Below are 27,290 nucleotides of genomic sequence, written 5' to 3' on the forward strand. Positions count from 1 at the left end.
CATCATTCCCTGTGTCATTACCATCTCCGTCCCCCTCCCTAATTTCAGAAGCATGTCTAATCATGATTAACCAACATGCCCGCGGGCCTCCCAGGAAAATAATTAATTTCCCTTCTCCCGTTTTTTTTTTTTTTTTTGCTTGAAGTTTTACTTTGACATGGGCTGAGATTTATGTGTGTATAATAATGGATTAATTTGGCTGCATGAAAGACTGGAGGAGACTGTCGGCTGTATTCTCGAAGCTTGAAGAGACAGCCGCACTGAGCAGGAGCAGCCGACAGCTTGAGCAACGCACGCGATTACGCGGAGTGAAAAAATTAGCCAGCCCTTATTAAATTGAGCAGACGAAAGGGCTTTGCAACGGCAGGCGAGAGAACCCAAAGGTTTAGCCAGTTTGGATCAAAGCAGAAGCAGAGTTCATTGACACATAATGGCTTTGGATGTGGGGCTCTGATCTCTTATTGTGTTTTGGCGAGGGGGTCGTTGCACTTAAAAGGGGATAGATGGGGAAAGAATCGGCGCTGTTAACAGTGGGTCCAGAGCCCAGAGTGCAGTGGGTTTGAGTCCCGGGTGAGACGCGCCTGGTGTCTGGGATCCATCTGTGTGGCTGGATGCTACAGCATGGAGACTGCAAGTGCTGTGATTGGCCCTGGCCCAGGGTGTTTGCTTAAGGAAGTAAGTGGTGTGCTGGTGATGGCGCATTGGCGCGTGCAGCATGTGGAGCCCCTCCCTCCACCAGGAGAGCTCTGTAGCAGCTGGGGTGTGCTGTGAGTACAGCCCTGTGCAGTAAGGAGCTGGCAAGCTCAGTGTGTGTGTGTGTGTGTGTTCGCGTGTTCGCTTGCGCGCGTGTGTCAGTCTGTGTGTTTGTCGCACGTATGATCTAGCATCCCTGCCTGCCACGTCGCATCAGTGATGTGTGTGTTACGTGCGCTCGTGTGTGCATGTGAATTGGAGTGCGTGCGTGCATTTGCGTGAAGACGCACACGCATCACTGAGCACGCTGACGGTTTCCACAGGGTGTGGGCGCCGTCGTCAGAGCGCCCCTCGAACGTCTCGGCACCGTCTTCCCCTGAGTTTCGGCGGAGAGGGTGGGACAGAGGGAGGGAGAGAGACGGAGCCTGTTTGCAGACAGAGCACGCGGCGCTCTGAATGTATTCATGTGCTCCCACTCTGCCAGCCAGCCTCTCAGTAATGAATGACTGGTGCTAATGCAACCTTTAGGGAACAATGCTGTCCTTCTGTCTGACGTGTTAAATGTGTCGCTGCCACTTGTTTGTCCCCCTGGCTATCACTCCCCTTTTCTCCCAGCACAATGCGCAACAACAGTGATTGCATTCAGTTGCAAAGGTAGAGGTCCCCAGTTAATGCTGCTGAGAGGCATGTCTCCCATCAGTGTTTATTGCTGCAGGATTCAGTCACATAGCCATTCTGTCGCTCTGTTATTCCCACACCTTCTCTCCCTCTCTTTGTTGCTCTCTCCCTTGATCTGTCCATTTCCCTCTCATGAAAGACACAAGAGGGACAATTTTTGTATTTCTGTCCTTGTATTCCTCATTTTGACTTTTATAAGTTACCAGTGGAATTTAAAATCAAATTCAGCAGCAATGCAGCAGATGAATGAAACTAAATTGTTTTGTTTTTTTTTTATCTTATTACACATGGGGAGTCTTGTCTTTTTTGGGCCAGAGTGTGTAGCTGTACAGAGTAGGGTTTGTAATCCAACCAGTTGCCATCTTGATTCCCTTGTGGGCCACTGCTGTTGTAGCCTTTGGCAAAGCATCCATCCTGAACTGACTCCGTAAATATCCAGCTGAATAAGTGTGAACTGTAAGCAGTGTTAGTCACTCCACATAAGTGCATTTGCTGAGCAAATGCAATGTAATGTTTTTGAAAATGAATATTATTTGATGTGGGAAAGAACAGATGAAGCTGCAAATTTTCTCCACATTGGCTTACTTAGTTATCAGCGTCACCTTGATTTATCATTAAAACATCTACACGTGAACTCTTTGTCATTACAGAGAAATGTAGCATAGCTAAATTAATTAGCTGTCAGAATACAGGAAATAAGATAAAAGAAAGTAGAAGACCCACTTTATAAATATGACAAGCTGTTCCACTTGTCAGAAAAATGCACGCGAGAGCAACTTCCTTCAGTAATTAGTTGTGATGGGAAAAAAAGTGCTTTGAATCTTAAAGGATGTCTTTTTCTTCTCCTCTCTCATGTGTATGTGCTGTGTGATGCTTGTGCATGCATGTACTGTTTTTATGTTTGTGTGTGTGTGTGTGTGTGTGTGTGTGTGTGTACAGGTGACAGTGATGGATGGCGGGCCGTCCCCCAGGCAGTCCACAGTCTGGGTGATGGTGCATGTCCTGGATGAGAATGACAATAAGCCGCAGTTTCCAGAGAAGGTCTACCAGGTCAAGCTGCCCGAGAGGGACCGCAAGAAGAAAGGGGACCCCATCTACAGGGTGTTCGCCTACGATAAGGACGAAGGGCCCAATGCCGACCTCTCCTACAGTATTGTGGATGGAAATGATGATGGAAAATTCTTTATCGACCCGAAAACCGCCATGGTGTCATCCAGGAAGCAGTTCACAGCTGGGAGCTACGACATCCTGACAGTACGTACACACTCTATACATTATTATCAGGCCACAGGAAAATTACATAAGAAAGTGCGGATCTAGATTTTCATTTTTAAATCACAAATGTAATTAGCATATTTTTAAAATATTTTTAAGGTTTTTTATTGAATTAATTTTTGGCCATTGTCTGCTGCTAAGTAGTGTATTACACAATGCCGTTCGACGTCAGTAGTGGTACGGAGGCAGTCCTCCTCTGTTAGGGCTAAAGCTCTTTCCCGAAAGGTCAGCTCAGGCCATTCACGCACGTGCTGTACAGCCCATGGACCAGTCCCCTAAGATTACAGCCCTGCGGTTCCCTGTCTCTAATAAAGGCCAGATGGGTTCGTTTGTTCTCGTAATTAAAGGCCGAACTACGACGGCGAAGGTGCTGAGTGTTGGCGCCGCCCACAGGGGCTCTGATGTCATCGGATCTGACAGACAAGGTTCGCAAGGCCTCATACGGGAGCTGGAAAAAAGACCCCCCCCCCCGCACCAAAAAAATAGATCCCATATGTCTGCTCACACATTAGTTCTGCTGAGCAAACCTGCTGCGTTTTGGAATGAATAATATCCTGTCGTTACATTTTCGCAGTAGCACCACTTAAAGCTTCGATAAGAAACTCTAAAAAAAACCTCTTCAATATTAATTTCAGGCATTTCTCTCTGGTGAGCTGTGCTGGTCCCTCAGTATAATGAACAGAACTGTTTGTTTTTTTTCACTCGCCATCATAGCCCATATCGCGTGGTATTTCTCTCCTGCAAACTACATTATCCTCTTTTTGCCTCGATGAGCCTGTTATTCGGCCACATGCCTTGCAGGAGCCAGCTGTCGCACTGGGTGTTAATAACCACTGTTGGAAGCAGTGTGAGATCAGTGATGATATGACCAGCAAAATGTGCCCTTGCCCTCATTAAGCAGAAGAAACAAAGGGATTGTCAATGAGGCTTTTGTTTTCTGCTGGAAAACACAGTGACCTTTCAATTCTAGTGTCACTTCTTAAACAAGTTCAAGAGGGGTAACAAGACCAGACTGTTTGGTACCTTCACTTAGCACTGACCTGCAGTGAGTCTTTTGGAACACAGCGGAAACTCTGAAGTTGTTCAGGTACTTGTTCCATACCTAAAAGTAGGTAAACTGACTGAAGTTCATACTGATAGGATGTTTTCCTGGAATAACCCTCATCCACAGATCAAGGCCACAGACAACGGGCGTCCCCAGAAGTCGTCCACTGCGCGCCTGCACATCGAGTGGATCCGCAAGCCTGTGCCCTCGGCGGTGCCCCTAGTGTTCGACGAGCCCTACTACAACTTCACCGTCATGGAGCACGACAAGGTGGCAGAGATCGTGGGCGTGGTCTCCATGCAGCAGAGCTCCACGCCCCTGTGGTTTGACATCACTGGTAAGCTCAACAAGGGGCAGAAGAGGGTTGGGAAAGGGGGTGTGTCGGATTTGGTGATGCCCGGTGGTGAGCGGGGGGAGTGTGGGCGTTAATTTTTTTATCCCAGGTCAGCACCACCCCATCTCCTTGGCCTGGCATGAGTACCCCCCCACAGTCTCATTAAGGTACTGTATCCACTGTGCATTGTTGGCATGTGCCAGAGTCTCGCTCCTTCTCTGCCATCCCATAGTCAGCATGGCACTCCCGCACAGCACCAGCCTTCAACATCCAAGGCAAAAACGGTGTGTATGTAAGCAGAAACGTGCCACAATCTGAAAAATCCCCTTTTAAAAAGATTCCCTTAAATCATGCACATTATTGAACGTTGAATAGTTGAGATGCAGCGTTTAAATGTTAAAGTTATAAATGTTAAAAAGTGACCACATATGTCTACCACACATTTTAGCAAACAAAAAAGATGAACACTACATTACAAAGATATTTTTCTTACCATTTCCTAAAGAATAGCAGGATGATTCTAGAAAGCAGGAGGTAGATTTTATTTGACATTATGATTGCTATACTAATAAAGTTTTAATAAAAAATATGAATATTTCAGTGGATACGGGGGTGACATACTCTGTATGTCCAGCCACTCCTTTCCTATCAGTTCTCTGCATGAAGATTTCTTCTGGTAGAGCATGTCACTCTCATCACCACACTTACAGGTATATACCATTTGTATATATTTTATAAGTGTATATATAAAATTCAGTATATATGTGAATTATTCTAAGATTTGGGGATGTTCATACGATGCCATTGTCATCTGAAAACTGATGGAAGTTTTTTGCAATCCCGTAGAACAATGTCTGTGTTCTGACATAATGTTGTACACCTAAAATGTTTTAGAGGAAAGAAAATCATGCAAAATGATGCAAAATTAGAAATAAGATTTGCATTACATTTATGATTAATAAAGGTATCTTGATTATTGTCTCTTCTTTTACTGGTTTCACATACTTGCTTGTTATTCTGAGCGTTGTATCAAACAAGATGGCAGTTTTAGTTGCAGGTTTTTAGTTGCTTGTTTGACAGGTGGCGAGGATTCTAAGCAGATTATGACACTTCTGAGGTAGTGAACTGAAGTAAGGCTAGCAAGCAGTTACCTCAAATCTGTCTGTATTTTTAATGAACAGATGTTACCTGCAGATGTGCCATGCTGTTTGCATCATATTAAAGGACCAGCCTTCATGTAGGCTGTACTTGTTTTGAGTTTCCAATAATTTTGGTCTCTTTTTTGGTAGTTTTGAAGTTTGATTGATTTAGTTATAATTTTGCCTGATTTACTTTCTCATAAAAATCTGGAACCCAGAGACGGCGCTGACGGAGTCACACATCGCTGACTTTTTTCCATTCATCCTTATTTCTTTATTTCCACAAAGCATTGAAACTGTTATTAGGGAGAAGATACCTTCTGCATTTGCTTCTAGCTCTTCATGCTTTGTTGAACTTGTGTGCCTTTTTTCGTTACCTTTGCTCCTTTTTGCTCGAGCTTCACACTTTCTTTTTTCTTAAACCACATCTTTCTCTCTCTTTCTCTTCTTCCTTCTCTCGTTCTCTCTCTCTCTCTCTTTCTCTCTCTTCCTTCTCTCCTGTCAATGCTTCGCGCCTCGAAGGTGGCAGGCCTTCCCGGGAGATGTTCTATATCCTACAGGCTGCTTGTGGCAGGAATTGTTCCACAGAAGGTATCTCAGTTCGACCCGAACTGCATTCGCTTCCCTTCTCCCATTGCTCACCTGTGCTTTTTTCCTCATACTTTTTGTGTTTCGTGCTCCTTGTGTCGCCCGCCGAAGGAGAGAGCAGGTCAGAGAGAGACACATTGTGCTGGTGCCAGACCAGCTTAACTACAGTCAGCTCCCTATAATTGCATATTGGATAATTGAATACTTTGCTTTACTGTATAGTATGCGGCTGTGCCTGTTCCAGTCCCACTGAATTTAATTACTTCTGTTATGTGCATACTATGGTTAAGTGCATAACGTCATAGTAGGTCCAACCATATGCAGTTATTAGGAGTCAACTGTATGCATACACATTTTTTGTCTGTTTGGTGTTTGTTGTTTGTGTTTTTTTATGTGTTTGTGTTTGAGAAAGGGGTTTTATATTTGGTCACATGAGTAGAGTTCATTTTTTCTACCCCATAGGCACAAATGCACCTAACCATGACACTTTGTACAATACAGCCTTCAGATACATGCATTACAATACTTTTGACCTAAGACAGTTTCCAGACCTCAGACAGACTTTTCAAAGGAAAAGAAAAGAAGAAAAGATGAAAGAAAAATAAACCTTGTTACCGTTAACAAATCATTACAAGTCAATAGCTGATTGGGTGTTTACAATAAGCTTACACACTAACACAAAGACAGTTTCATTGACTGTTGCAAACTTGGTGATGTTTCGGACTGTATTTTTAATAGGCGATAGGAGTCCTTCACTTTTATGATCGGTGCATCTAATGAGGGACTCTGTACTGAGTCCTAAGAACAGTGGGAATGTTTTGCAGGACATTTTGTTTCTCCAAACACTGAAATCGATAACTTATTTACATGAGTAGATTGCTTAGGCCAAGTGGCTCTTACTCCAGGCGTTAGTTTGTTGGGGGAAATGAATAGCCTCTGCCTCAGCGCTGGCCTTGTCTAATTATTTCTCATGTGAGGCTCCGTGGATGTTTGGGGAAGCGTGACATAAACACCGTTCCGGCACTCTACCTTCCCCCCATCTGACACCCAGCTGCACGGTTCCCGCTGTAGCCAATTAGGCGGATCATTGAATAGGCAGCATGGATGAGGCAGGAGGTGTGCGGGTTATAGGTTAATGCGTGGTCACTGTACTGGTTGTGATAGAAAATATCTGTCCCCCGAGGCCCAGGTTTAATACCACCTGGACTAGAGAGCCCACTGGGGGCAGGGGGGGAGGGAGGGGTTTGTAATAGACTGTGGTGTGAAGTTTGATTAAAACAAATGGCCAGGTGTTTGTGGGTAAACACAAGCAGGTGAGGATGTGGGCCGCTAAAAGCCATTGATTGATTCAGGGGGCCAGGACCTGTCCGCGGTCGTGATTACTCTCCATCACAGAGTCATTAACCTCCTCAGTCTTGTGCCTGTTCCTCTCCCACAAAACACACTCAAATCTCCCCCATGCAACACAGAAATTTCACCCTTTACCTTTCTGGTTATCGATTGTAAATCCTCTTTATTTTTGCTTTGTTTTCAATTGATACTCGGAACGGCGTGGAAACGCAAGGTAAGTAGTTGGAATGGACTTTTATAATCACCTGTTTTAGTTGCCTTAAGTTGGTCCTTCTCGGTTTGAGTGTCACAGGCAGGAAAAGAGCTGCAGTGCTGTTTACATGGTGCTCTGGCCCGTTTCTCTGTGGTTCTGTGTGGATTATTATTCAGCACCTCAAGGCCACTGTGCAAGCTAATTACTGCCACTTAGGATTAATAATTGATGTGTGAATGAAAGAGCGAAATATTGGTCAATTGAACCTGTCTCAGGGACATTATCCCTAACATATTCTAATTGAATACAGCATACGCTCAACACAAAGGGACCAATGTAATGCAATATTTATGTGTAGAACAAAACCATCAGCAGCCCATTCGGTGTAGCGTCGTGCTGCACAGGTGCTGCTGTCTATATGTTTGCGCAGGAAATGCATGAATTATCTATTACTCTCAGATGCATACAGAATGTGATTTGAAACAAGTAAAATGCCTACACGGCCACAGTACGGGCTGCATCACCGGGAATTACAGCTCAAAATCTGTCCCCCGCTCCCTTCAGAGGCACTGCTTTCCTTGTTTCCCCAGACATGCAGTCTGTCAAAACACCCTCACTGCCACCGCCAGGCTCCCTCCTTCTCACGTGCCGGAGGAGCAGAGATCCGGGCGCACTTTCTGTTTGCACAAGCGAAACGGCAGCGGCTGTGCTTTACCGCTGCTGGGGTATCATTTTGTGGTCAGAAAAATTTGCTTTGAAAGCAGAAGCAGTATGTACATATAAAGTGATTTGCTAAACGACCTGACAGTAACTGGCGTGTTCTCGCCAGTTCTTTTTGTTTTTCTGTTTACTGTAAACTGAGCCCTGAACACGAGAAGATAAATCTCCTTATTCCCCAGCACAGAGAGCTTCTAAACACTGCAGCAATCCTCTGGTTTATTCTGCTTTTAAGGAAAGGATGCAATTTTGACGTTCAGTAGAGGGTTTAATAACTACTTTGTTTGGACTTTTTGTTTCCCTCTATAATTTGGTGAAGGGGAACATTCTTTTTCCGTCTTGGACCCGATGCAAATCCGAGCAGCATTTCCCTGCGGATTTTTCTCACCAAGATCTCTGTGCTGTTGACGCAGTCTTTCTGAAACTCCGTCTCCTTTCTCTTAGCATTTGCGTAAATCAATTAAAAATGCAGAGAACTGCTACCAAAGCCTATTCTTTTCACTCTCTCCTGAAAGTGCTCTCAGAAGTCTGCCGGGAGTTACTGATCACTTTGAAACATGACATTAATCATGCACTTGAAGTAATTAAACACATGCAAGACATTAATGATTGTTAGATATGTGCTCGATAACATCCCAGCATTAAAAGAAACACTGTCAGAACATAGAAGAAGGAGGTATATTTTTCATGTTGTGGTCATCACTGTCTGATGGAAAAGAAATGATTCTGGAAACTTGTTAATTCAGAAGTGAATAGTCGGCCTTAATTTTTTAACCAAACTGAACGTCAAAGCATCCAGGAAAAAAACGCTCATTTTTTAAAAGATTCTTTAAAGATTGTGATGTGATGGATGTCTCGTATAAAGTTAACCTCATGCAGAACTAAGGTCATTATTACTCTAAGTGGAGATGGCAGGGAGGAAATCCCTTTACTTTGATCTGCGAGTGTGGCGGAAGTCAGGCAGCCGGAGAACAGTCACACTCCCCACCTCTACTCAGCACTTATAATCAGTGAAGCCTGGGTAATTTCGTGTTTAAATCAATTAGTGTTGTGAAATGGCAGTGGCGTTTAATTAACTTTGGTCTTAGTGGTGTAGTTTCAGAGACGGGTGCATTCTCGACTGGAGCTAAATTGACATGCTCACCGTTTTAATTCCTTCTTCAGTTCCTTTATTGGTTCCTAGTGAGTTAATTGAGGTTGTGGAGGGAAAACAAGCATTGCCGCTCCATCTCTCCAGGGCACAAAAAGCCTTAAAACCTCTTAATTACAGCTGGGAGCCCAGCCTTTCTCCGTCAGCAGCTTAAAACTTGTTGCTTCTGGTCTAAAGCTGTTCACATACATGGCCACCGCCCCCTTTCGTATGGTCCGTTTCCGTAAATGAATATGCATGTGACGCTACGAAATTTGTATGTTTTTACTGGGAAAATATGTGACACTTAGAGCATGCCCAGTACCTCTCTGGGCCTAATGCGTTCTGACAAACCCATCGCTGTCGTTGGGGGGTCTGTTGGGCAGCACGCTGTGCCTTTGAAAGACATTGCACATCCTGTCCCCAGCTGATACAGTATGACAGTAATTACAATATCTTTCCAGCAGTTTTACAGTTACAATAGATGCTTAGCTGCCTCCACTGTGCGGTAGGTACAGGGGGTAGACAAAATGATGGAAGCACAAACGAAAAAGGACTCATATTTTGAAGTAATTAAATTGCAATTAAAAAGGAGTCTACACATGTTTCATATTATTGTCAGTACTAATTATCAGTATGTTTCTGCTATAAAGGATGTTTTAAAATCAACAGTTTAATATGTGAGTTTCTGAAACAATGTGAGAGTTCTAACAGATTTTGAAAGAGGTCAAATAGTGCCCGAATTGCAGGCATTAAAATTATTTAATGTGTCGAGGAGAATAGTGTCAAAGCATGTGCCAAAGAACAAAAAAATGCGGTCACAAGTCAAAGCTCTCTGGCAGGGAGCGACACTAAAGAGAGAAGGTGCTAAAAAAACACAAAAATGGCCTCATGTTTGCCACAGAAAGGAATGTATACCTCCGTAACACAGTCTCAACAAAAGACTATGTTGTGAGTTTCACAAAGCTGATATTTATGGTAGGACTACCATTTGGAAATCGCTTGTAACCAAGGCCAGTGCTCAGCAGTGCATACCTTTCCATAATGACCACAAAACCTGAAAGTGGTATGGTCTGCTGAGTTGTCTTTTACTATTTTCCCTACATCTGGGTAGTCTTATATTCGGAGAAAGCCAAAGGAAGCCTTCAACCTCCATTGCCTCGTCCCAACTGTTAAACATGTTGGTGGGTTTGTTTCTAGACGGCATGGGCAGCCATCTAGTAAGGAGTCATTAGGTCTGATTATTACTCTGCATGGTTTACTCTGAATTGCAGCCAAGGAATATGAAGCCATTGTAGGCAAACAGGGGCACCCAATGGTGCAAACTTTGGTTTCATAAGATGTTCCCATATTTCAACATGATAACACTCCCATACACACTGCTAAACAGGTGCAAGAGGGGTTTCATGAACACGAGGATGAAGTCAAATACTTTGCATGGCCCCCCCATTCGGCAGATCTAGCATCAACCTATCATGGGAAGTTCTGTAATAGTACATAGTAGATTTCCAACAGTTTCATCTCTCAAAAAACTAGAGGCTTTCTTTGTTGCAGAAAGGTACATTATCCCACTAGAAACAGTTCAAAAACAAAAATGGAAGCTGTTCTGAATGCTTAGCCCAACTCCTTATTAAGTTAATGAATATTCATATATTGCTTGGTGTTTCCATTGTTTTGTCCACCCACTGTACTTTGTCCCTGTTAATGAAAAAATGTGGTCTTGTACTGCTCTTAATGTATGCAGCGTTTGCACTTGTCATCTGTATAGCATCACTTAAGGTGTCATTGGAGAGCAACAAACAAGGTGTCGGAAAGTATGGCACAGTCAGGAAGTAAGTACTCCCTTGCGGTCAGCGGTCCTCATCAATATGTTAAATGCTTTTGTTAGCCCTTATAGTCCCCTGTCTCCTCTATAATGTGTAATCTGAACATGGAAACAGAAACAGTCTTCCACTCGTAGGGCCATGATAGATAGATAAGTTCGTCATGGAGGCTGACGACAAATAAACCAATCTGTTTGTACTGGAGTTTGGGGAGGCTAAAAAAAAAACCAACATAAAAACCGCGCCCCCCCCCCCCCCCTGCTTTCAAAAGACCAATTAGCACCTGCTTGCTGTGACGGCTGCAACGGAAAGCACAAGAAAACCCTAACGCTGTATGGGTAATGAGAAAGGATATTGAAGCATCGCAGAGATGCAGAGGAATCCACGTGGAGGGATGGATTGTGATAAGGGCTAATAATCCCATTGATGAGCTGCAGATTCCCCTCTCCCATCTGATAGTGCGGGAGAATGCGGAACAGCACTAATGAAACGGAGGGGCATATCTCCACATTACCTCCGCTTATCTGCCGCACTTACTGTGGATGATGAATAAATAAACTACGCAACCACAAGTGCCTGTCTGTCTCCAGTTACACCAGGCGGGATGCTGAAAGAATTCATTATCAACTCAGACTGGAATTATTATGGATGCTTTCTGTTTTTTTTTTTTTTATTCTTCTTTTGTGGTGGAGCATGGGGCTGAAAGCATCTTCAGGTTGTCAGATGCGTCTGTTCCCCGCGTGGGCGGGGAGAGGGCGGGCCACGCTGGCGGGGGCGGATTACGTGTCGGGATGAGTGACAGTTGACCTTTCTTCTGGATTGATAGAAATTGCTCTCACCCCCGTTCTACTCTGTGGTGGGATATGTGGCATGACGGGGCACTCTCACGCCGTTTCCGTGTCAGCGCCCGCCCCAGCCTCCCCTGCTCTTTAATGGAGAAGTGAAAGCAAAATTCGGGATCCTTAGCACAGCGAATTCCGTCCTGCTCTGGGTTTTATTTCCCTCCCACCACCCACCCGTACCCTTCTAATGCAAATAACACATTATCAACCCATTACTGCATGTGCTGAATAATGAGCGAGCTGAGCTTGCTCGGCCGCCCTTGTGAACGTCTCTGCTGTCGTTAATGCTTCTTGTCTCCGGTCTGTGTTTCGCACGGACACAGGTGGGAACTACGACAGCCTGTTCGACATCGAGAAAGGAGTGGGCACCATTGTCATAGCAAAGCCACTGGACGCAGAGCAGCGGTCCTTCTACAATATGACTGTGGAAGTGACAGACGGGACCAACGTCGCCTCTACGCAGGTACCCCACCCTTATACACCTGCTCATCCTTAAATTGTCTCCCTGTCTCACCTGTACACTGTAGTATGGTCTCACTGTCTCAGCCATACTCTACAATACAGTCTCTTGGTCTCAACCTTGCACTTTATTATTTTGTATCTTTTAATAAAAAAAAACTTCTGTGTTGCCTGTACACAGCAAAGTGAATCCCATGTCTCGTCCATTCAGCTGTGCACACCTGGATGCTGCCATTTCATTACAGCAGTCCAGGGCAACCTGTCAAGTGGATATCTGTACATGCACAATGAAAGGAGAGGATCACAGGCCCGGGGGTGTCCACATGCACACCTAGAATTGCAATTTGACTTTTGCCTGCAACTGCTGTGTGCATAAACATAAAACCACTCTCCGGGAGCAGAAGGGGAGTGGAGAAAGGAGGCCAGTGCTTCACTGCTCACTGTCCACTTCTCTTTCTTTTCCGTAGTCTTCTTGATATAACCTTGACTGAGTCAGCACAGTGGCTTTAGTGCCTCTCCATCCCAGCCATAGCAGAATGTTTGAGAACACTCATTTCCACATTTCACTCAGTTTATACCTTTACATGGACAGAATCATGGTCCTAGTCAGAGATCCAGTGTCCCTACATACTCCTTATAAGCAGAACCATTTTTAATGTCTTTTGGTTAAACCTGGCTGACCACATGCACCATAGTGGCATTTAATGTCTTTGTGATGGATGGTGTCAAGGTCTTAAACAAATGAACGTGTCTGGCATATTAACGTCCAGTCGGGTTAATCTCAGCATCAAGGTGGTAACTTTCCTTTTTTTTCCCACTCGTGGCCAATATATCACTGGTCAAGGTCGAAGTTTGAAGTTTGGGTGGAGAAGCAGAAAATCTCCCCAGATTTCCATTGTTTATCCGGGCTGCTGCGGCAGTCGCGCAGAATTCGTCGAAAAAGCAACTTCCAAAGTCATCGGAAAGTGAGGTTCTTGCCTGACCCACTTTGTCCTACCTCTATTAGCGCTGCCTTGAACCCGGGCGCGTTCGGACGGGTGTTCCCATGTCCCCGCAGACAGGGTGAGGGGGTGAATAACGGTAAACAGAAATTGCGCCAGCTCCTTCCTCCCCCAGCTGTGCTGACTGATAAACCGGTGGGTAATGTATTGAGCAGAAACGAAGTGTGAGGGGCAGAATACTAAAGAGAGAGGCAGGAGATAAGAATTTAAGAGCCATCAGTAGTGCGGGGACATTTGTACTTTCTCTACAAAAACTGCATCACAAATGATTTGAATCCTATTCTGCTCCGTATCTTTGGGCTGAAAGCGTGGGGAGCGGCTCACGGTCAGTGTTGGGATCGGACGGTGGTGCACTCCGACCTCCCCTAACCTGTGAGGAAAATATAGATTTAGGTTGGCATGCTGCCGCCACAGCATTCAGAAGAAATACACTTCAATTTGATTGAAACCCCACATAAGCAGCAGCATCATTAAGTGTGCCCTACTTGGCTTCTGGTATGATTCAACTGAAGAACCTGACCCACTGTCCTGAAACAACCACAAAAAATGATGTGAAAGTTGCAACATATTGAGGGTATTATTTTGTCTGAATAGAACTTTATATGTTGTGTTAAGATGTAAGAGTGATGGTGTGTGTAATGAATGATAATCTTGTACACAACACATGCTACAGCCGATAAAAGCATGGGTGTATATTAAGACCTTGTAGCGAATTGTTTTTTTTAATCCACAGAGGTGAGAATTACTTGTGGTAGGAACTGTTCTTAAGCGCAGTTGATATTGTGTAGTGAAACAGACGGTGGAGCAGCATCTTTGCAGAATTAAGAGACAAGCCCTCGGCGGTCAGTTGTGAGGAAGAGCGACTGTTCTGGGGTTTGTGTGAAATGCGTTTGCGGAGCCCATTTCTTTGTCTCCAATTCTGAATTTATTTAATTGAGCAATTTGAATCAATCCATGGGAATTATTTGAAATATTGTCTCTCTCTGACAGAAGGTGCCCATTTCAAACACACTGTGCCAGATTAGCATTTTAATAGACCGGGAGGGATTGCATGGGAATTTGCACCCTGACATACGGAACACATGTGAATACTCCTTATACCTCTCTAGTGTTCATCTGACAGCTTGTAACGCCTTTTGTTCACCCTGTAATTTTACAGATTTTCAAAACAACGATGAAAGCCTAGTAGTGGTCAGACAAACACCATGTGAAGTGTGCATAAAATGCTGTATTTCCAGAGGAATTAATAGAGAGTTGTATGTCTTTTGTAGGCTTGAATGAACAGAACTGGTTAGTTTTATATGTTTCCATGCCTCCCTCTCTCTGTCTTTTCTCTTTTTATCTCTCTCTCCCTCCCTCAGTCATCCCTGTTGCTCCTCTCTCCCTCTCCCCTGACTGCTGTCTTATTCCCCTTTTTGCCTTAAGCTCGTTTGAACCCATCCCTCTCTCCCTCCCTTCTTGCTTCATCTCGCTCCTGTTCCATCTTTTTATTCATGCAGCTCTTTTTAACGCCCTGTTTGTTTCCCTTTCTCTTTCTCGCCCCTTTCTATCTTTTTCTTACTCCCTTGCTCCATTTTTCTCATCTGATTTCAGCACTTCCTTTTTCTCTCCCTTTCATTCTGCATTTGTCTTCTACTTTCTCACTGCATTTTCTTCAACTTGCTTCAACTCTTTCTCCCCCTCTCCTTTTCTCTATCATGCTCTCTCTCTCTCTTTCTCTCTCTCTCTCTCTCTCTCTCCCTCTCTCACTCTCTCTCTGCACTCTTTCTGAAAGATAACAAGGGCTGAATGCAAATGAAGGCTTACTGCCAGCATGAAAGAGAAGCCAGTCCTCATTAAAGAGACAGAGAACTAAGGAACCAAATCAAGCCAAAATCTGCTTCTCTCCGTCCTTCACAGTGCGCATTTTCTGACGAGGGAAAACTAATTACCGCTCCTGCTGTTTAAGAGAGGAAGTAAACTTACTCACACACAGCAGAGAAACATGCCTTAATTAACTCTGCCTTTCCTCTCTCAAGTGCCGAGGTCGTTATTAATAAGGCACGTTAATTACCTTACATTGTGATTTGCTTTTATTTCTAAAGAAATGCTCTGATTGCCCATTAAATTTGGGCTGAGCTTTAAAAAGTAAACATGGCTAACGTCAACAGTGAGCACCCCGGTAGTTATTATAATTTGCAGCAACGACGACAATAATCATGTTCTCTGTCAGAAGGAGAAAAAAAGGGGTTTACCGTAAGGCTTTTGTGATCTTTTGTTTTGTCACTTTAAAAAGACAGGATGTAGGTCAGTCCCTTTGATCAGGGGTAACAGTGGAAACGTTCACCCCCAATTCTGCGGGGTGGGGCACAGACTGGGGGCCCATTAGCCTGTCACACCCCATCAGGACGGGGCAGTACAGAGGGCGCGGGAGGGAGGGGCAGGAGGGCCCGCTTCATTTCGCTGGAAAGAAAATAGATGCGCCTGCATTGTCTACGCAGATGAATCATATGCTGCTTTGGCTGTCCATTGTGTGCAATGCCGTTTGATGGCCAAGTTTGTTTGTGCTCGAGGAATGGCGGCGTTGGCAACAGGGCCGATTTTCTCAGGGTTCCATGTTGGAACCAAAGCGCTTGCAGATGGGAGCTCGGTGTGGCAGTGTTACGGGAAATTGAAATTTCTTTAAATGCAGATGACAACGGCTGTCATTGTCTTATATTTAGAGCAGCCATGGGCGTTCGGCCAAATTCGATGTGCATTTAGTCAGTTCCTGTAATGGGGAATGTGTGCTTCACGTACATTTATATACTCTTTCCATTTTCACATTTTCCCAGAGTGTCCACAGTCATTTTCTCCAATATAGGGTAAATACATAGCAAGTCATGGATAATTTAGTTTGGTAATATAATAAAAGGGAATTACTGTAGTATTGAGCACACGCATGCATATTTCAATATGTGTTAACAGTTGCGAGCCCACCAAGAGGAACAGCCCTGTTTGGTTTCTTTGAAGGACAGTGTGTGTGTGCTTTATACACGCGTGTCGCAGAACTGTGTGGCCTCATCGCGTGTGTCCTCTGTGGCTCCTGTCTCTTCTGCCCCAGGTCTACATCACCGTGCTGGACAACAACGACAATGGGCCCGTCTTCTCCCAGCCCACGTACGACGTCACCATATCCGAGGACACGCCCGCCGAGACGGAGGTAGTGCAGGTGCTCGCCACCGACCGGGACGAGAAGCACAAGCTGAGCTACTCCATCCACAGCAGCATAGACCCGGCCAGCATGCGCGTGTTCCGCATCGACCCGGCCACCGGAACCATCTACACCACCGAGAGGCTGGACCACGAGGCCCGCGCCCAGCACATCCTCACGGTCATGGTAAGAGGGGTGTGCCGCAGTTCTGACAATTTGTGTTGATTGCATATCATTTGTATAAACATTTAAGCGTTCATGATCTGAAGTTCTACAGAGCCAGCAATACTCCTGTGTTTTCCTTCCAGTTGAATTCTTCATTAGTCAATTGAGCCAATTACTGTCTTCACTGAACCAATCCACGTCTTTCCCCCTCGTTAGAAGCACATCATGGTATTGAGAAATCTTTTGGAAAATGGCCTATGAGGGATTGTGGGAGTGAGCCTTGCTGATATATTTTACTCTTTGACTTAATTCTAATTTCATTTAGTGATTTGCAAGGGTTGGCACAAATATTAAAGGCTGTTGCTCTGTTATATGGGTCCCTGCTTGTTTTAATGTCTTTGAAGTCATTTCCAGAAATGCATTTATTAGTCAAATGTACTCACATTCAATTTTATGCTATGATAAGAAAGGGCTGTCTAACTTTAATGAGGCAGATATTACAGCTCAGAGGGGATCCTAATAAAATTTATAGGATAGGATAGCATCTACAGGTATGTCATATCTCTCATCTTAGGAGAAGTAGCATTTGTTTATTGTGTAATAGCTTCAGGCGGTTGAGTATCTCATAACAAAAACTGCACCCTGGCAAAGGAATAAAATTACTTATAATGTGTAGTAATATAAATGGATTTACCATTCCTGTAATTGATTTTGTAGGGTGTTGGCAGCAACTGAGTCAGCTACACAAAAGGCATAGAAGGTTTTCTCTTTTAAATAAAACATTTCCTGCAACAGTAGATTCATTTAAGCACAATATGTTGTTTTTTTGTATTATTCATCATGAAGCTGAAATTAATAGAGCATGATGTGGGCAGAGTCATTTTATGTCATCGGATATTTTATTTGCGATGCCAGGATAAGGCGTGCCCTCGTAAAATATTTATAAACACAGACGTTAGCGGCAGTATTATACAGCGGTTTTCATTGAGATGTATTGTGCTTGCGATGGTCAGTGTTATATTATTCAGACATTAAATAAGCTCTAGGTAGCATAATTTAGAGGAACTCCGCTCCAATTATTATGGTAATCCACTGCTATTTTTATGCAGAGTTTTCACATTATGTGGTGCATAATCTAAAATAGTGTTTTTCCTTAATGCCCTTCAAGGAAGCCCAGGCCCATTAAATTGTTTTTGAAAGCATCATAGGAGGGTGTAAATATCAATCTCATTAAAAACCTAATATTAATCTGCTCTGTAAAAGAGTGGATTATCACAGCTGTGAGTACCGGCAGTTTAAAGAAGCATTGTGGTTTGGGTATATTGTAATACAAGGAGAAGATTTCTCACATATGCTCTCTCTCTCTTCTTTCTCTCTCTCTCTCTCTCTCTCTCTTTCTCTAATCAGGTGAAGGACCAAGAGTTCCCATATCGCAGGAACCTGGCACGGGTCTTGGTGGATGTGGAGGATGCGAATGACCATGCGCCCTACTTCACCAGCCCACTGTATGAAGGTTCAGTGTATGAGTCGGCAGCGGTGGGGTCTGCTGTCCTTCAGGTCACCGCATTGGACAAGGACAAGGGGGAGAATGCTGAGCTCCTGTATTCCATTGAATCAGGTGGGTATCTCAGAATAAAACAGGGGTTATAAGCAAAGTTTAAGTGTCTTAACTGTTCAGTGAAGCTAAAATAAAACTATTTTCATTTTCATTAGGAAACACCGGGAACACGTTCCGGATTGAACCGGTTTTGGGCATAATTTCAGTTGCCCGAGAACTTGACCTCACGACCATCGGCCATTACGTCATCACCTTGAGGGTGATGGATAATGGCTCCCCGCCCCTGGGTGCGACCACCGTGGTGCGGATCGCTGTCACGCTGTCCGACAACTCAAGCCCCAAGTTCCCTCAGAAGGAGTACCAGGCGGAGGTCAATGAGAATGTGGCCTTAGGCACCTCAGTCACCATGATCAGTGCTATGAGTCAGTCCACGCTGATTTATGAAATAAAGCAGGGGAACAGAGAGAGAACATTCAAAATAAACCAGTACTCTGGGGTGATCACTACACAGAAACCTCTGGACTACGAAAACACTGCCGCATATGTGCTAATTGTACAGGCCACAAACATGGCAGGAATGTCCTCCAACGTCACTGTCAATATCCAGGTAGTGGATGAGAATGACAACCCTCCGATTTTTCAACAGCTACAGTACACTGGGAGCATCAGTGAAGCCGCTCCAATCAACAGTGTGGTGCTTAGCGCTGACAACAGCCCCTTAGTCATAAAAGCTACAGATGCTGACAGAAACCAGAATGCCCTCTTAGTCTACCAGATAGTGGAGGACACAGCCAAAATGTTTTTCACTGTAGACTCAAGCACAGGATCCATAAGAACGATCGCAAATCTGGACCACGAAACCTTTGCCAAATTCAATTTCCATGTGCATGTGAGAGACAGTGGCAAGCCACAGCTGACAGCTGAGAGCCCCACTGAGGTCACAATCCAAGTGATCGACACCAACGACTCCCCACCCAAGTTTTCCCAAGATGCTTACGAAACCATCCTGCTGCTTCCAACGTATGTGGGAGTGGAGGTTTTGAAGGTCACCGCCACAGATCCTGACCTGAACGTTCCAACCGAATTGACCTACACACTGATGGACGGCAATCTGGAGCACTTCACCATGGAGCCTAACAGTGGCATCTTGACTGTGAAGAACAACAACTTCTCCAAGGACCGCTTCCGGTTCAACGTGAAGGTCTCCGATGGGAAATTCTCCAGCACCACCGTGATAACCGTGTTGGTCAAAGAGGCCATGGACAGCGGTCTCTTTTTCACTCACAACCTGTACTCCACCTCCATCCAGGAGAACATCACCAACATCACCAAGGTGGCAGTGGTCAATGCCGTGGGCAACCGCCTCAACGAGCCCCTCAAGTACAGCCTCCTGAATGCTGGCACCAGATTCAAAATCAAGCCCACCTCTGGGGTGATTCAGACCACGGGAATCCCGTTTGATCGAGAGGAGCAGGAATTTTACGAGCTAGTGGTGGAGGCGAGCCGGGAGCATGACCACCTGCGGGTGGCCAGAGTGGTGGTTAAGGTACAGGTGGAGGACATCAATGATAATGCCCCCGTGTTCGTTGGCCTCCCGTATTATGCTGCTGTGCAGGTTGAAGCTGAGCCGGGGTCCCCGATATTTCAGGTCACAGCTGTGGACCGGGACAAGGGGATCAATGGGGAGGTGTCCTATTTTTTAAAGGATGACCACGGGCACTTTGAGATCAACAGGCTCACCGGTGAACTTCAGTTAAAGAAAGCCTTTGAATCAGACTTGTCCAATGTGGAGTACGAGGTGGTGGTTTATGCTAGAGATGGGGGATATCCACCCCTCTCCACCACTGTAGAGTTTACCATTACTGTTGTGAACAAAGCCATGCCTGTTTTTGACAAGTCATTCTATACCGTGATGGTCAATGAGGATGTGGCTGTGCACACCCCTATTCTGGGCATAAATGCTACCAGCCCTGAGGGCCAAAACATCATATACACCATCGTAGATGGGGACCCCTCCGTGCAGTTTGACATTGGATTTGACACTGGAGTAATAAGTGTCATTAATTCATTAGACTATGAAATCATTCCCTCTTATAGACTTATTGTCAGGGCAACAGACTACCTAACAGGGGCAAGAGCAGAGGTAGATGTGGACATAACAGTTGTGGATGTAAATGATAATTCCCCAGTGTTTCAGAAAGCCTTTTACAAAGCCATTCTGTCCGAAACGTCAATGATTGGGACCCCAGCCCTTCAGGTAGTAGCAGAAGACAAGGATTCAGAAAAGAACAATGTGGTACGCTATCAGATTTTCTCCAGTGTCTACAACAGCACAGACTACTTTCATATAGACAGTAGCAGTGGGCTTATTCTGACAGCACGCATGCTCGACCACGAGCTGATACAACAGTACAACTTCATCGTCCGGGCAACTGATAATGGGTTTCCTCCCCTGAGCAGTGAGGTTGCTGTCACCGTCATTGTGAATGACATGAATGACAACCCTCCGGTGTTCAACCAGCTGCTGTACGAGTCGTATGTGAGCGAACTTGCGCCAAAAGGGCACTTTGTGACCTGTGTCCAGGCATCTGATGCAGACAGCACTGACTTTGACAAGCTGGAGTACAGCATCCTGTCAGGCAACGAGAGGATGAACTTTGTCATGGACAGCAGCACGGGCATTATCACCCTGTCCAACCACCGTAAGCAGAGGATGGAGCCTGTGTACAGCCTCAACGTGTCCGTGTCGGACGGTGTCTTTACCAGCACCGCCCAGGTGCACATCAGAGTCCTTGGAGCTAACCTCTACAGCCCTGTCTTCAGCCAGAATGTCTATGTAGCAGAGGTGAGGGAGAACGCAGCCGTGGGCTCCAAGGTGGTCCAGGTGAAAGCCACTGATGCAGATTCAGGGCTGTTTGGCAAGGTCACCTACTCCTTTGTCAATGACCTGGGTAAGGATCAGTTCAGTATTGATGCCAACGGTCAAATCTCTACTTTGGAGAAGCTGGACCGGGAGAACCCAGCAAACAAGGACATCACCCTGACAGTTATGGCTCTGGATGGGGGTGGTAGGGCCTCCTATTGTACCGTCAGAGTGATTCTGGTGGACGAGAATGACAACGCGCCCCGCTTCAGAGCAGTGGAGTACAGGGCGAGCGTCAAATCGGATGTGGGAAAAGGCTTCCTGGTTACACAGATTCAGGCCTATGATCCAGACGACGGCGCTAATGCAAAGGTGACCTACTCTCTCTACAGCGAGGCCCACGTCCCTGTGGTGGACATCCTGGAGATTGATCCAGACAACGGATGGATGGTCACCAAAGGTAGCTTCAACCATCTGAAGAGCTCCATCCTCTCTTTCTTTGTGAAAGCTGTCGATGGGGGAATTCCTATGAAGCATTCCCTGGTGTCAGTGTACATCCACGTCCTGTCCCCCGAAAACCCCATCCCCTCCTTCACACAACCCCAGTACTCTTTCACCGTCCCAGAAGACACTCCCATTGGGGCAGCCCTGGGCTCCGTCCACCTTGTGCCTGGCCACACCGCTGTCTTCAGCATCATCAATGGGGAGACAGGGGAGAACAATCAGGATGCTGTATTCATTGTGGAGAAGGAGACAGGCGTCATCAAGTTGGACAAGCCCCTGGACCATGAGGTCATCGATGCATTCCATTTCAAAGTATCAGCCACCATAAAACATCCACGGATGGACTCTGTGTCAATCGTGGATGTGGAGGTTAAAGTGTTGGATTTGAATGACAACAAGCCTGCTTTTGAATCCAGTTCCTATGAGGCAACAGTCATGGAGGGGATGCCTATTGGAACAAGGATAATACAGGTGCGGGCCTTGGACCCCGACTGGGGCGCCAACGGACAGGTGACCTACAGCCTGGCCCTGCCTCCGAACGTGGAACTGGACTGGACTGCCAGCACATTCACTATCGACAGCAACACAGGCTGGATCTCCACCCTCAGGGACTTGGACCACGAGACGTCCCCGACCTACAGTTTCACTGTGGTGGCTTCGGACCTTGGGGAGACCATCTCCCTGTCGTCCAGCACCACAGTGTCTGTCGTTGTCACGGATATCAACGACAACCCGCCCAACTTTGTGGAGGACTACTACAGGGGGACGGTGAGGGAGAGTGACCCGCCGGGCGAAGTGGTGGCAGTGCTGAACACCCGAGATGACGACAGCTCGGACATCAACCGTCAAGTCAGTTACCACATCACAGGTAAGAGAGTCCCGGGTTCTCTTTACCGCCGCAGCTGTCGGCTGTTGTATTTTGCTTTGTTCAATGTCATTAAAGAAAAGTAATCTGTCCCTAAAGCAGACAAGAAAATTAGTTTTTTAAGGTTTCAGTCCCGCTATATTGATTTCTGTCTATCCTGAATCTCCAGGTGAAAATAGCTGAATAAGAAGTCCAATAATTGCTTAAGAACATAGCAGTGTGGTCGGGTCAGGAGCTGGGCATATAACCATACCGATGTACAGTAGGTTTTATCACCACTTGGGACACTGCATTTTTACTTTGAGCATGTAACTTCAGGTGCTTCAGGCTAACAAAAATCAAGTTATACAAGTAGGTAGTATGTAAAATATAAGAAATGTAAGGGTATGTGCTAAGCAAAAAGTTAGTAAATCCCAGATGAACCAGTGGCTTGTGGTTTTGGAACAGAGCTAGAATTTCCCCGACCAAAAACAGCACATTCATGAGTTATTCCCCTGTTCCCACAGCCCTGAGACAGGTTCTTGGATGTATTTTTAAAGGTGTATTGTTGAAGTGTATGGATGACATAAAAGGAAGGCTTTTTCCTTTCATATCTCGTTGCAGAGCATAACCGATGGAAAAAATATATGAACTGCATTTCCGCACTCCGGGTTTATTAGGGCCTGAATTCTGAGTCGGGCAAGAATATTTGACATATTCTCCACTGTATTTTTGACATCAGTAGAAGGTGTCTTTGACGATACTGAATATTCCCCTTCTTGTGATGATATTATACCCTTTTTTTCCTGTTTCCATGATATGCTTGAGGCTGCTATATTGTTTCATGGACAGATTGTTGACGTTATTGTTGCTTTTGGACCTGAGGGAGACACCGTGACGTCCAGCAGGGATGTGAATGTCTGACTTGTTGAAGTGGATCTTATTCAGACAAACAAGCAGGCCCTTTTATGCTGTTTCATGACCTAGTTTTTGTTCTTTTCTCTCTCATAAACACTGGAGGACTATTTGGATGCATGCGTGTGTGCCTGTGATATCTGAAGATTGGTAATACCCCACAGACAAGAGCGAGGCTTCAAGGAGAGAGACTACTCTTGAGACTTTAGTAAAGATAACTGAATGAATAAACATTGCACAAGTTTAAACTCCTAATGCTAAATTGAGGACAGGGACTGATTTATAATTCATGAATTTATTATTATTACTTGGTTTATTCTGCATACCAGCACTACGAACGATTAAGAAACAAGCACCGTACAGTAATGATTTAAATATTGCTGACACATGCAAGGTAAGCGTTTTTCATATCATAACGTCCCTGACATTTATTAAAAACGGCTTACCGCAAACCTGTAGATTGAAAATATGAAAGTGAACAATTTAAAAACACAAGTAACCGCTCTGAATTTTATGAATACTGTCACAAATGATAAGTGCTTTTTTCCCTCGCTGGTTTTAATAAATAGTTCTCATAAAATACGCCTGACATTTGAGTCTCAGGGACTTGTGGGATTTTATTAGATGAGGCTGGCGCCGGTGATAGAGGTGGTGCAGGTAGCATGCGCATCCCCTAATGAAATCTGGGAGTCACCACCTCGCCATCAGAAAAACTATAAATTAAGAGTTTAATAAGGGGGACAGAATTATGAGGGTATAACCTGAAAAAGAGAGATGAGATTTCAGCATTTAGAAATGTTGCCCTGTGGTGGGCCTCGCATGGCTAGAAAACTCTGCCTTAGGCTGGAAATTTTTCACTGTCCATCTGAGCTGCCTACATTCGTCAAGCAAGCAAAAGCGTCGTTTCAGCGTTGCTCCAGGGTGGTAGTGACTGATACCTTGCCGCTTGCAGCAAGAGACACTTGTCCAGACAGACTAATGACGGAGGTATGAAACCGTGTCAATGGCAGTGCTGCGTGCGGGGGGTGAAAGTTGTGACGTTAAGAAGACAAACAATAATGGTTTGGTTGGAAAAAAAAATACAAGGCCGCACTGTGATGGGCAGTGCCTTCTGCTTGCACTGTTCTCTGTGTGGGAATCGCATTGGTATCCCTCGGTGTGACAGCAGGGGCCTGATTTAGGAACTTCCAGCTTGCCTGTTTTTGGTGCAGTGCTCTGTAACGTTGATGACGTGCCTCCTTTGGCTAAACACTGGGGGTCTTCAGAGGCTCCTGCCTCAGTTTTTGACAGTGGATGGGAGTGTGTTTTGCTGGTTTGCAGCCAAGCAGTGTCAGAGCACTTTAAGGGTTCCATTAATGTGTGCAGACAGAAAGGCCTGAGTTTAGCTTTTTTTCTTTTTCTTTCTTTTTTTTTACTTGATTGAAAACCAAAAAATAATAATTAATTAGGACACCCAGGAAGGCTGGAGATCTGCAGCGCTACGTTAGTGGACAAAAAAAGTTAATTAAGCACTTTGAAAACAGGAAAGCTGTAGTTGAATGGCATGCTAATGAGTGCTGTGGAAACTGGCTGGGTCTGCGGTGGCAATTCGATGAGCTCCGCTATTCAAATCTCTCTTGATGGCTGCAAGATGTCACATGTCGGGGGAGAAGAGATGGGCTGGGTCCGAGGCACAGAAACATCTCCCATCGTTCGAAACTGCTGGTGTAACTAATTGACCAAGAAAGCCTGAGGGAGAATATGACACAATAAAAATAAAATACAAAGGCAATGACAATCCACCCCTCCCCAGCCCCCCTTTGAAATCATTACGAGTTTGATGGAATTGCATCTTATTAATATTTGCACGCATATGTTTTGGTCCATGTCGGATTAGATGGGGCCTCTTCAGGACTCATGGAACAATTATGTGAAAAATGCTCAATTTGATGGAGATTTCACACTTATTTGCACACTTAGCGGCTTGCCTTGGCTGGCTTTTGATTTATGAATAAAGCGTTGGCCTCTTCAGAGACTTCCTGTTAGATCACTAGGGTGGTTGTTTTTTTAATCAAAGATAACATCAGTTTATTACTCCTGTCAAGGATTAAAAAAATGTTAGCCTCAGACGGAAAATGAAATCAGACGAGCATTATCACCCACCACTGACTCTAAACCATTTCAGGGTCTTGTCTAGACAGCTGTGGTTTCAATCCTCGTGGTGACATGAAAGTTTGATAAACTGTAAAGACAAACAACACAGCACGCGCATAAATGATTCAGCACTTTGTGATATATCGCAAGAAACACCATCGCCTGACAACGAAGAAAATCATCTTAGATTCCGGTCTGTTTGCTTTGCCCTGCTCTGCGTGAAAAAATCACTCATTTACCACCAATCGGGTTCAATTACACAAAATTAAGAACTGAGATGAATATGTGCTGTGCACACAAATATGTTGAGGGGGTAAAACCAATTAGGGAAAACTACTATGATCCATAACATCGGAATTGTCAGTCTGGCAGTAATGCCTCTAACGTGCTGTAATGTATTGTACCAGTGCTGTTGGGAAGGGAAGTCGGGAAGGGTTAAAAAATGAAAGTGTATTACATTCATCAACAGCAGCAGAGGCTGAGGATGGCGTGAGATATCCCATTGTGTGTACCACATGTGCTCGGTCGTCCTTTACGGAGTTCCGCAGAAACGCCCGCTTTTCCTGTTCGTTGCATGAAATACGACACCATTTACACGCTAATCTCCAGTGGGACATGCAGTCGGGTTCCCCACCTGTGACAGGTGTGTGGATTATTCCAGGCTCTTTCTCTGTTTTTTTTTTTTCTCTCTGTCTCAGTGGGGTGGGGTGAGGGGGTTCAGGAGTAATCTGAGAAGAGCGAAAGGAGGAGTGGGTTTTTATGGATCGCATGTCTCCTTGAGGGATGACTAAGGCCCGCCCCCACCTCCCAGAGCAAGATTTTGCGCCATTGTATAGAGCCTACCTCCTGGCTCTGAGGTGACATGCATACCTCGTAATGCTCTGCAAATCTGTCCAGCCTCCTGCAGGGAGTTTGTTTGCTTTAAGCCTACTATACCAACTGACTGGCAGGCTGCAAGCTGCATAGTCAAATATCCACTGCCATTTTTAAAGAGGTGGGGGGAAAAAGTGTTAATCAAGACACATCATTGTCTGTTTCTTTTACCAGCACTTTACCCATGAGAATTTCTCTCTGGGGCTGTTGGGGGGCGGGGGGGCTGGAAAATCAATTCCACCCCTCCTTTAATCTGTGCCAGCGTGACTTCTCCACTGTGTATGTTTTTTTTTTTTTATCTTCTCTCTCTCTCTGTTTGTGTATAATCAAATATCCTTTTATTCACTCAGCCAGCAATTAGAGTGATGAAGCTGTGGACTAAGTGCTGTTATTGAAGTGGTAATTACCCGACATGTGTCACTGGAGCTCCGACGCCGCCATCTCCACTACACTTAAGTCCTCAGGGGAGCCGAGAATGTCCTCCTCTAAGCACTTCCATTGGGCCAGGCCTGTGCTGTCTTTACAGGACACAGGTGCCTGACATCACGATAAAGGAGCAAGAATAGCCTGTATGACCCTGCCTCAACAGAGTGGCATTTTGTTCCACACATAGCACAGGAACACCTTAGCCTGTCTCATTCTTGTTGGCTGTGGTCTTTTTGCCCGCGTCTCTGTATCCCGTGCGTAGCCACAGCATATGCACTTTGGCTGTTCGCGTGGTGCCACGCGGAGCACGTCTCTTGCCAGATCAAAGCACCGACCCGGTAATGGCTGGTTGCCGCCATGCTGAGCACCTGGAACTAGGGTGGTTATGAAAGGTGGGCTTGTGTTGAGCTGAGCCCTGTGTGCCGACTCTATCCATTCTGTCCCCCCCGCCCCCACCTTTTGTGTAAATGACGAGCTTGAAAGGATGCGCTGGGCTGATAATCTTTTTTGTCACTAAGATCCTCAGGCAGAGGTGTCATTGATGGTCGCCCATCCACAGGAGAGGAGTGAC

General features: G+C 45.3%; 1 protein-coding gene across 1 annotated transcript in view; it reads left to right on the forward strand.

Moving 5' to 3' along the window:
- The window catches only part of fat3a (FAT atypical cadherin 3a), a 187,466-nt gene that overhangs the window by 123,822 nt on the left and 36,354 nt on the right, over window positions 1-27,290 (forward strand). The window contains exons 5-12 of the mRNA XM_036536092.1: window positions 2,311-2,625; window positions 3,818-4,028; window positions 5,687-5,755; window positions 5,871-5,873; window positions 12,130-12,269; window positions 16,349-16,624; window positions 18,011-18,221; window positions 18,317-22,396. Coding sequence (XP_036391985.1) covers window positions 2,311-2,625; window positions 3,818-4,028; window positions 5,687-5,755; window positions 5,871-5,873; window positions 12,130-12,269; window positions 16,349-16,624; window positions 18,011-18,221; window positions 18,317-22,396 — 5,305 coding nt within the window. The remainder of the gene's footprint in view (window positions 1-2,310; window positions 2,626-3,817; window positions 4,029-5,686; window positions 5,756-5,870; window positions 5,874-12,129; window positions 12,270-16,348; window positions 16,625-18,010; window positions 18,222-18,316; window positions 22,397-27,290) is intronic.

Source organism: Megalops cyprinoides, chromosome 9 (assembly GCF_013368585.1).
Source record: "Megalops cyprinoides isolate fMegCyp1 chromosome 9, fMegCyp1.pri, whole genome shotgun sequence".
NCBI lineage: Eukaryota > Metazoa > Chordata > Actinopteri > Elopiformes > Megalopidae > Megalops > Megalops cyprinoides.